Below are 10,517 nucleotides of genomic sequence, written 5' to 3' on the forward strand. Positions count from 1 at the left end.
GATCGTTAGATTTAATCATCATTGGCAGTGTGCTTGTAATGCTTTTTTCCTCAGTTGGTCAGAACAAAAGTGTCAGACATGTTACTTACTTGTTCAGATGACATTTTCCGGTGAAAATTCTTATTTTGGTCATACTTCAAAGACGTAGAATCTGTGATTCAGAAGTACAGTATCCACACCGATGTAGTTACTGACAGCAAACATTAGATTCATCCACGCTGAGGAGCCATGTCAATACACAACCCACGTAAAGATGATAATTCCACAAATAACTGCAATTGCAGGTTTTAAACAGAGATGGTGACAAAGAGACAAAACTTGCGGACTGCAGCTTAAAAAAACATTTTCCACTGATAAGGACCAGGACTAAAAAAGAAAAGGAAACCAGATAGTGCATATTGTTATAAGTTGTCACCTTATACCTGTTGTTTATTGATGCTATATATCTCAAGTCTCGAGTCTCAATTTATTTATAAAGCACAATTAAAAACAACTACCATTGACCAATGTGCTGTACAATGATATAAAAGACTAATAAAAACATGTATACAAACCGAGCAAACATCAGACAACAAACAACATCACAAGTCATAGGCCTTAGTGAAAAAGTATGTTTTTAACTTTGATTTGAAGATATACAATGTTGGTGCAGTTCTAATATGGATCGGTAACGTGTTCAGGTGCAAGTTTAGATGCAGCTAGGGCAAAAGCTAAGAGTTGTCTATATATATATATATATATATATATATATATATATATATATATATATATATATATATATATATATATATATATATATATATATATATATAATTAATGGCTTTTCAGGTAAATTGAAACTGTAAAAACAATTAATTGGAATGGGTTAATAACTGGACAAACCCAACCATTGGGTTACATTTTCAAATTAAAAATTTAAAGGGATAGTTCACCCAAAAATGAAAATGTGATGTTTATCTGCTTACCCCCAGTGCATCCAAGATGTAGGTGACATTTTTTCTTCAGTCGATCACAAATGATGATTTTTAACTGCAACCGCTGCCCTCTGTCAGTCAAATAATAGCAGTAGATGGGAACTTCATCTATAAGAGTGAATAAACCTTGCTTAGACAAATCCAAATGAAACCCTGCGGCTCGTGACGACACATTAATGTCCTAAGACACGAAACGATCGGTTTGTGCGAGAAACCGAACATTATTTATATAATTTTTACCTCTAATACACCACTATGTCCAACTTCGTTCAGCTTCCTGCTAGTGAGGTCAAAAAACGCGTTCTGAAGACGGAAGTGATGTCTCGCCCATATACTTCAATGAGCGCGAGACATCACTACCGCTGTCAGAGCGCGATCTGACCTCACTCACCGGAAGCTGAACGGAGTAGGACATAGTGGTGTATTAGAGGTAAAAAATGATATAAATACTGTTCGGTTTCTCACACAAACCGATCGTTTCGTGTCTTAGGACATTAATGTGTCGTCACGAGCAGCAGGGCTTCATTTGGATTTGTCTAAGCAAGGTTTATGCACTCTTATAGATGAAGTTCCCATCTACTGCAATTATTTGACTGACAGAGGGCAGTGGTTGCAGTTAAAAATCATCATTTATGATCGCCTGAAGAAAAAATGTCACCTACATCTTGGATGCACTGGGGGTAAGGAGATAAACATCAAATTTTCATTTTTGGGTGAACTATCCCTTTAACCAAACGGTTGGGTTTGTCCATATTTGACCAAATTTTGGGTTGAAAAAACCCAGTATTTTTAGAGTGTAAATAAATAAATGTTGTTTTTTTTTTTTGTGTGTTTTTATTAACAATTGTCCATTGTTGTGGCTAACAAAAAATGTAATTAAAAATTGTTTGACATTACAAAATATTGGCTAAAACAAATGTGACAACTTGCCATCTATGAAAAAATTACCCTTGTCCTAAGAAAAGTTCAGACCTCTCTTTATACACCTTATGCGCCAGAGAACCTCTGAGAGAAACAAGCGCGCAGCCATCTTTAGAATTTTGTGTTTGAACTTCCATTTTTGTGGTAGCTCTGTATATTTCTATGGCATTGCTTTCAATGAGTAATTAGTAAATATGTACATACAAAAGCACTGCTAGAGAAAACAAGCATTTGTTTTTTACTGAAAAAGATACTTTAAAAAAAAAAAGTTTACTTTTAGACAACATCTTTGTGTGACAACTAGCCCCAGTCTTACAATTCTATAAGTCTATAATTATATACTGTACTTTGACATCTAAAAATCTCTGTCCAGCATGGTCAATGTACTTGTAAACACAGCTGAAGTAACAAGGGTTATTCTGAAGGGTTATTGTAGGTTATTTTGGAAAGTTGCTGGTCCATTGGCTTTATGTCTGTAGAATCTGTCAGTGCAGTGCAAACCTCATGAATACAGAACACAAAACTCGTCTCATCTGCCTTTCTGTGTCTCTAATTGCTGCTGACAGGACCTCATTTTTAGGACAAGGATGTGGTCATTCAGGGGCTGATAAATTCACAGGGGATTCATAAGAGGGATCTCGCCCCTGAATGCCACAGTGGAACGAACACTTGTGAAGATTTATATCAGCTTAAAGAACACAGACTGAAACGAGAGGTTAGCGGTCAGCAGATGCCGTAACAGGACTGTGTGTTTGGAATGGGGTTGTAATGGAGATGAAGGGGGACATAGCACAGGGAAGAGATGTGAGAACACGCAGACTGAGTTACAAGTATCCCACATTAGTACAGGTAAGGCTGGGGATTAAAGGCATTAAAGAGGTGCAAATAGGACATTTAATATGCATAAACAAGAGATGCTATGTATTGTTTCAGAATAGTAGGATTGCCTGTGAGGGAGAAATCATAAAAAGTGGATCTCATGAGAGCATTTCCAGATGATATTCACACCAAAATTACAGGGACAAAAATAAAACATTATATTTTGCAAATTGTTTGTAACTCTGTAAAAATACATTTAAATTGTAAAGTACTTTATTCATCACTGCCTTTATATTGTTTAAATCATGTAATTTAAACAATGTAATCTAATGAGCATTATCATTTAAATTAATGAGGAAAAACTCAAATGTACGAGATGAGAGTGAGCATTTAGCTGAAAATGTGCTTAATCATTATGAAAATAATGTCAAAACATTCACAGAATATTAATGGTTCATTTATAGGCTTTACTTATTATGAGAAATATGATTTATTTATTTTTTCTTATATTTTTCTTATGATTTTGGGTTTTGTTCTTGACAGTCTTTGCAACTGTGAGATTCACCCTACATGAATTTCATGGAGCAACTCCTTGTTTTTCCATTACACTGTATTTTTTGTTATTTTAATATTATTTATTTATATATTATTATAGTATTTATTAATTTTAATATTAATATTATAGTATTTTACTATTATTAAATTATAGCTTTTATTTTATATTGTAGTTTTCATTTTAATTTTGGTTTAATTTTAGTAATTTATTATCATTTCAGTTTTAGTAACTTTAGAACTTCAGTACTTTGTCATAAAATAAATGACATTTTTCTAAGTTTAAAGGGATAGTTCACCCAAAAATGAAAATTTGATGTTTATCTGCTTACCCCCAGTGCATCCAAGATGTAGGTGACTTTTTTTCTTCAGTCGAACGCAAATGATGATTTTTAACTGCAACCGCTGCCGTCTGTCAGTCAAATAATAGCAGTAGATGGGAACTTCAACTATAACAGTAAATAAAACTTGCTTAGACAAATCAAAATTAAAACCTGCGGCTCGTGACGACACATTAATGTCCTAAGACACGAAACGATCGGTTTGTGCGAGAAACCGAACAGTATTTATATAATTTTTACCTCTAATACACCACTATGTCCAACTTCGTTCAGCTTCCTGTTAGTGAGGTCAAAAAACGCGTTCTGAAGACGGAAGTGATGTCTCGCCCATATACTTCAATGAGCGCGAGACATCACTACCGTTGTCAGAGCGCGATCTGACCTCACTCACCGGAAGCTGAATGGAGTTGGACATAGTGGTGTATTAGAGGTAAAAAATGATATAAATACTGTTCGGTTTCTCGCACAAACTGATTGTTTCGTGTCTTAGGACATCAATGTGCCGTCACGAGCCGCAGGGTTTAATTTGGATTTGTCTATGGAAATTTTTTCGACTCTTATTGTTCAAGTTCCCAATCACTGCTATTATTTGACTGACAGAGGGCAGCGGTTGCAGTTAAAAATCCTAATTTGCGTTCGACTGAAGAAAAAAAGTCACCTACATCTTGGATGCACAGGGGGTAAGCAGATAAACATCAAATTTTCATTTTTGGGTGAACTATCCCTTTAAGTTTTTCATTTAATAGTTGTTTTATTTTATTTCAGCTTTATTTCAATTAATAAAAAACTATTTTTAATAGTTTTAGTTAACAATAACAACAATGATTTTAACCAATCTTTTTTTCTGGCTCTTAATTAATTAGCATTGATTAATGAATGCATTCCAGTCTGATTATTCCAGGGTTAGTTCACCCAAAAATGAAAATTCTGTCATTAATTACTCACCCTCATGTCGTTCCAAACCTGTAAGACCTTTGTTCATCTTTGGAACGCAAATTAAGATATTTTTGATAAAATCCGATGGCTTAGTGAGGCCTGCATCGCCAGCAATAACACTCCCTTTTTCAACGCCCAGAAAGCTACTAAAGATGTATTTAAAACAGTTCATGTGACTACCGTCGTTCAACCTTAATATTATGAAGCAACGAGAATTCTTTTTGTACACCAAAAATAACAAAATAGCGACTTTATTCCTCAATATCTAGTGATGGGTGATTTCAAAACACTGCTTCATGAAGCTTCAAAGCTTTACGATTCTTTTGTTTCGATTCAATGGTTCGCTCCGTATCAAACTGCCAAAGTCACGTGAACCACTGAAGTTTCAAAACACTTATGATGTAAAAAAGCCTCGTTTACTGATGTGATTTTGGTGCTCCGATCCACTGATTTGAAACAAAAGATTTGTAAAGCTTCATGAAGCATCGTTTTGAAATCGCCCATCACTAGATATTGTTGAATAAAGTTGCTATTTTGTTCTTTTTTTTTTTCTTTTTATCAAAAATATCTTAATTTGTGTTCTGAAGATGAACAAAGGTCTTGGGTGTGGAACGACATGAGGGTGAGTAATTGATGACATTATTTTCATATTTGGGTGAACTAACCCTTTAAATGCCTATCCAATGACATCCGTTTCATTCTTCACCCACTCAGAGTCATATAGAGAGATATTGTCTCTCTATGGCTCTGCACTATGTAAGCATATGTGTAGAAATATTCAATTTGAAATGTAATATGTAAAATGGCAATGCATTTCTGTGTTTAAATTTACATTTTCCATGCACCCACTCAAAGAGAATTAAAAGTAGGCGGGGCCAACAGAACAGACACTCCCCTTCAGTGAGTGAGTGAGTGAGTGAGTGCAGTCATGCATGCAGAGCAAGACCTGGCAGCGGGTTCACTTCATGTCTTGTTCTGAGAGGACAGATACAGCATAACCCTCATAAATAGGTGCTTACATCTACACAGGTTTACAGTAACAGCTTATAAAGAGAGCGTTTTATGGTTTAAATGCAAAAGCGGTTTAATTGCTTTGGTATGTCTTATTAATATTATGCTGTAATGTCATAGTTTGGCAGTGACACTGTGCACTGAGGCGGGAAATTTGGCAGCGTTTTAATGGTGAAATACCAGCTGTCCTTTAGAGCATAAATTATCTGTGTTTGTTTGACCTTTGCCTAATTTTGTCATTTAAATGCTAATTAATACCAATACAGACCAAGTTTTAAACTTCATGCCAAGACCAAGATGATTTATTGTCATTAATCGTGTTTGCCATGTCAATGGTATTCTGTCATATTCTGGGTTAGCGATTTTAACGGTTCTTCCCCCGAGAAAGTCAGTATGCTAACAAGTTTTGAATTGCCTGACACTGCTTAGAAAATATGAAAATTTAGACTTAAAACTTATATACTCAAATCTAAATGTTTTTAACTAATCACAAATTCAATACTTTGCTTTTTGTAAAGCATATGCAAAAATAAAACATATGACCAGTTGTTGCCAAGAGGGGGCGATCTTACGTGTAGGTATGAGCTCACACAAACTCAATGGCTTCTTTTTTATTGTTTGTGCTGCTGCTCTCACTAATGTATTTTAGATTAGGTTGCAGAGTGTTTTATGACACACGTCCATGCATTTTCTCCGTTTTCATTACAGCTATAGGCAACAGCAGTAACTGTAGTACAGCAGTATTGTTTGTCGGGATAATGCATCTATATAACTAACACAAACGTCACTTGTGTTGTTACTGAACGTCGTGCTGATCGTTTGCACTTGCTGAATAATTTACCTGCGCTGCTGTCCCATACACCTGTGCGGCTATAAATGCTCAGCATTATCCGTTTTCATCTCATTTGAACTGGATCACCCAATAGTTCAATAGAAGAAGCACCTATATCAGAGGTATTTAATCAGAGGTCCAGTTTCTAAATGTTCTTTCAGTCATCTGAACTGAGCTTTGTTTCAGGAGTTTGTATGTTGTGTGTTTATGTCACATTCAGTGCATTTGTCGACCCCAACAACTAAATAATCAAAACAGTCACTAAAAGCTTGCTTTGTCCATTAGAGAATCACAAATGATTAAAAAAGACCTTTTGAGTAAAAGTCTGAAAATGTTGGTGCATTATGTGAACCTGGCAGATTGGACAAGCAGAAATCATTGAGCCTTTTCATTATTTTCGGTGATTGTCATTTATGTCTGAATAGCCTATAGCGTTCAAAAGTCTGTGGTCTGTAAGATTATGAAAAAAGTCTCTTTATGCTCACGAAGGCTCCGTTTATTTGAGCAAAAAAATACAGTAAAATTATGAAATATTATTTCAATTTAAAACAACTGTTTTTCTATTTAATATATTTTAAAATGTAATTTATTCCTTTGATGCAAAACTGAATTTTCAGCATCATTACTCCAGTCTTCAGTGTCACATGATCCTTCACAAATCATTCTAATTCAAAATTTGGTGCTCAATAAATATTTCGGTAACACAGGTTTCATTAGTTAATATTAGTTAACTACTTTAGTTAACAAGAACATTACTTATACAGCATATTAATCTCAGTTAATGCTAATTTCAACATTTACTAATACATTAATAAAGGGATAGTTCACCCAAAAATGAAAATTTGATGTTTATCCTCTTACCCCCAGGGCATCCAAGATGTAGGTGACTTTGGTGAACACAAATTATGATTTTTAACTCCAACCGTTGCTGTCTGTCAGTTTTATAATGCATGTCAATATAAGAGTAAAAAAAATATGCATAGACAAGTCCAAATTAAACCCTTCGGCTCGTGACAACACATTGATGTCCTAAGACACAAAACGTCCAACTGCCCTGCGCATCCGGTTAGTGAGGTCAGAAAACGCGTTCTGATGTCAGAAGTGATCTCTCGCGCTTTGCTTCAACGAGTCACTGCCGTTGTCAGAGCGCGATCTGAACTCACTAACCGGATGCACAGGGCTGTTGGACATAGTGGTGTATTAGAGGTAAAAAATTATATAAATACTGTTCGGTTTCTCACACAAACCGATCGTTTCGTGTCTTAGGACATCAATGTGTCATCACGAGCCACAGGGTTTAATTTAGATTTGTCTGTGCATAATTTTTTTACTCTTATAGATGGAGTTCCCATTGACATGCATTATACGACTGACAGACCGCAACGGTTGGAGTTAAAAATCATCATTTGTGTTCTACTGAAGAAACAGTGTCACCTACATATTGGATGCCCTGGGGGTAAGCAGATAAACATTACATTTTCATTTTTGGATAAACTATCCCTTTAAAGTCAAAAGTTGTATTTGTTAACGTTAATGCACTGAACTAGCATGAACAATGAACAACTATATTTTTATTAACTAACATTAACAAAGATTAATAAATACAGTGATAAATGTATTCCTCATTGTTAGTTCATGTTAGTTAATCCATTAACTAATTTTAACAAATGAGACCTTATTGTAAAGTGTAACTTTTCTTATTATCAATGTTGAAAACAGTTGTGCTGCTGTGTAGATGAACAATAAAAACTTTGTTTTATCATTATATTATGACAATTTAATATAAATTATTTGCAGTCAAGATGGTTTGGTGACATTTGATCTATAGCTAACAGCATTTGCTATTACAGCTGTATTGTGAGTATAGGCCTACTGTATGTTCACAATTAAAAATATTTTCCCTCTTATTTTTTAGTTTCTGCACACTTCTAAGTCTTGCTTTTCAATGAATACTAAAGACATTTCTTTCCCAGAGTGCGCTTGTTTTATCCTCTGATAGTCTGTTAGGAGGTTTGATAATGAAAGACAGAGAGGAGGAGTGAGCTAACAATGCAGTTGTTGTCTTGGCATGAATTATTCAGCTGTGTGTCGTTGCTAGGATTGTATCAGCGATGCTGGCTGGCAATGCTGCCTTCTCAGACGTGACAGCTGCGGCCAAACGGTGTTGGGTTCTCCCTCTACCTGTATTGATTTGCCTTTGGGGATATTTAGTTAATTAAAAAGCTCCATATTAACAGGGGATCCACCTCCACACCCAATGCAATGACCAACCCTTCCTCGTAGGAAAGACAGGGACACACCATATACACAAGAAAGAGTAGAGACAGTGAGACAGCAGACAAACACTAACTTAAAGAACAAGAAAGTGAATGGAGCAATAAATACAGCGAGGAACGATCCACACAGGGCAGCTTTGGGCCTCAGATTTGGTTTCCTTTGTGCAAACGATGGCCTAAAGGTGTCTGAGAGGTTTGTGTGTTTCAGGACGTAGTGCAGACAACTTGGACTCCTGTTTTTGTCCCTGCAATTATTTTTGTCCTGTTGTCTGACCGGAAGGAAACTTTTTTTTTTCTTTTCTTTGTGATATCCTGGGTCTCTGGACGGTTGGTTTTAATGGTCACACACCTGCTGAGGAAGTGAGGGTGTGGATGTGTGTGTGGTATATTAGATGTTCTCGGTCTGGAGTTTTGCCATTTGCATGGATTAGAGTTTGATCTCGTGAGGATGTACAAGCGTCGGGATTACGTTGAACTCTACGAGAAGGATCAGGCAAAGTGGGCCTTATTACGAAATGTCAACACTGTGTTCAAACACAGCACTCTGTTACCGGTATGTGTGGAGAGTTGCCAGTTGCTTACTGTTCATATGATATGAGTGACTTGTTTGATTTGGAGAAATTGTATCTCTTGTTGGAATTATTTTAAGAAGTATTTTGGTGCATTTACTTTTGAATTAATTTGTGCATGATGTCCTGCATGATTCGTCAAATCATGCATCTTGTTGAAATTCCTTTTTTGTAAGTTGCTTTGGATAAAAGCATCTGCTAAATGAATACATGTAAATGTTGATGAAGAGAGGTTTACTAAGTGATCAGACTAACTTTTTTGAGTTACATCATGCACTGATGATGTCACATTGTCTCAGTTTTCAGTTTTGAATGACATGATTATGTCAGACTAATGTTATTTACAAATAATAAACTGTTTTAATTAGTTAACTAAAACTAAAACCATAAAACCCAAAAAACTCAAACAACATTTCTCATTTTAATTTAGTTTCTCTTGAACTGCTAAAATAACAAACTTTAATGTTTACAAAATTAAAAAAACTACAAAAAAATTAGCAAAACACAACAAAATTGCTAAAATATTAACTAAAATGAAAATGTAAATGAGATAAAAATTGATAAAAAATATTATTTACAACTATAATAGGATCACAGTCAAATCTAAAATAATACTGCTCTGATGCTTGATGATCTCAAATGTGTTTCAGGGCGACTATGTCTGGCTAGACCTGAAGACAGGCCGGGAATTTGAGGTCCCGATCGGAGCCGTGGTGAAGCTCTGTGATTCTGGTCAGATCCAAGTCTTGGATGATGAAGGAAATGTAAGTAATTGATCATAGTAATTATTGCTGATCTGTTGGGCTGAAAAGCTGTTCTTCTGGCTGATCTACACATGAGTTGTTGCATTACGCATGTTTAATTTCATATAAATACTAGACATGTGACTTTGGAACTAGTAATTATTCTGAAGTTCTTTTGTGTGTGTTTGTGTGTGTGTTTTTTTTTTTTGTTGCATTGAATCTTTGAATCTGCGTTCTTTTCAGGAACACTGGATCTCTCCCCAAAATGCCACAAATATCAAGCCGATGCACCCCACTTCCATCCACGGGGTGGAGGACATGATTCGACTGGGGGATCTGAATGAGGCGGGAATCCTCCGGAACCTTCTCATCCGCTACAGAGAACATCTCATCTATGTAAGTCCTGCTGTCCGTTCGTGGTATTGAAGGTCTATTTTTTGTACGATTAATGCAAAACTCCACATCAGATGTGAAGGGGCAATAGTGTTTAATGGAAAGTATGTTTTGAATAGGTTTCTATTGAAGGTTTAAGTTAATAAATGT

At 35.5% G+C, this 10,517-nt stretch overlaps 1 protein-coding gene across 1 annotated transcript in view; it reads left to right on the forward strand.

Moving 5' to 3' along the window:
• myo7aa (myosin VIIAa) overlaps positions 1 to 10,517 on the forward strand; it is a 62,847-nt gene that overhangs the window by 7,813 nt on the left and 44,517 nt on the right. The window contains exons 3-4 of the mRNA XM_067389909.1: positions 9,882 to 9,995; positions 10,218 to 10,370. Of these exons, the coding sequence (XP_067246010.1) occupies positions 9,882 to 9,995; positions 10,218 to 10,370 (267 nt within the window). The remainder of the gene's footprint in view (positions 1 to 9,881; positions 9,996 to 10,217; positions 10,371 to 10,517) is intronic.

This window comes from Chanodichthys erythropterus, chromosome 7 (genome assembly GCF_024489055.1).
Source record: "Chanodichthys erythropterus isolate Z2021 chromosome 7, ASM2448905v1, whole genome shotgun sequence".
Lineage (NCBI taxonomy): Eukaryota > Metazoa > Chordata > Actinopteri > Cypriniformes > Xenocyprididae > Chanodichthys > Chanodichthys erythropterus.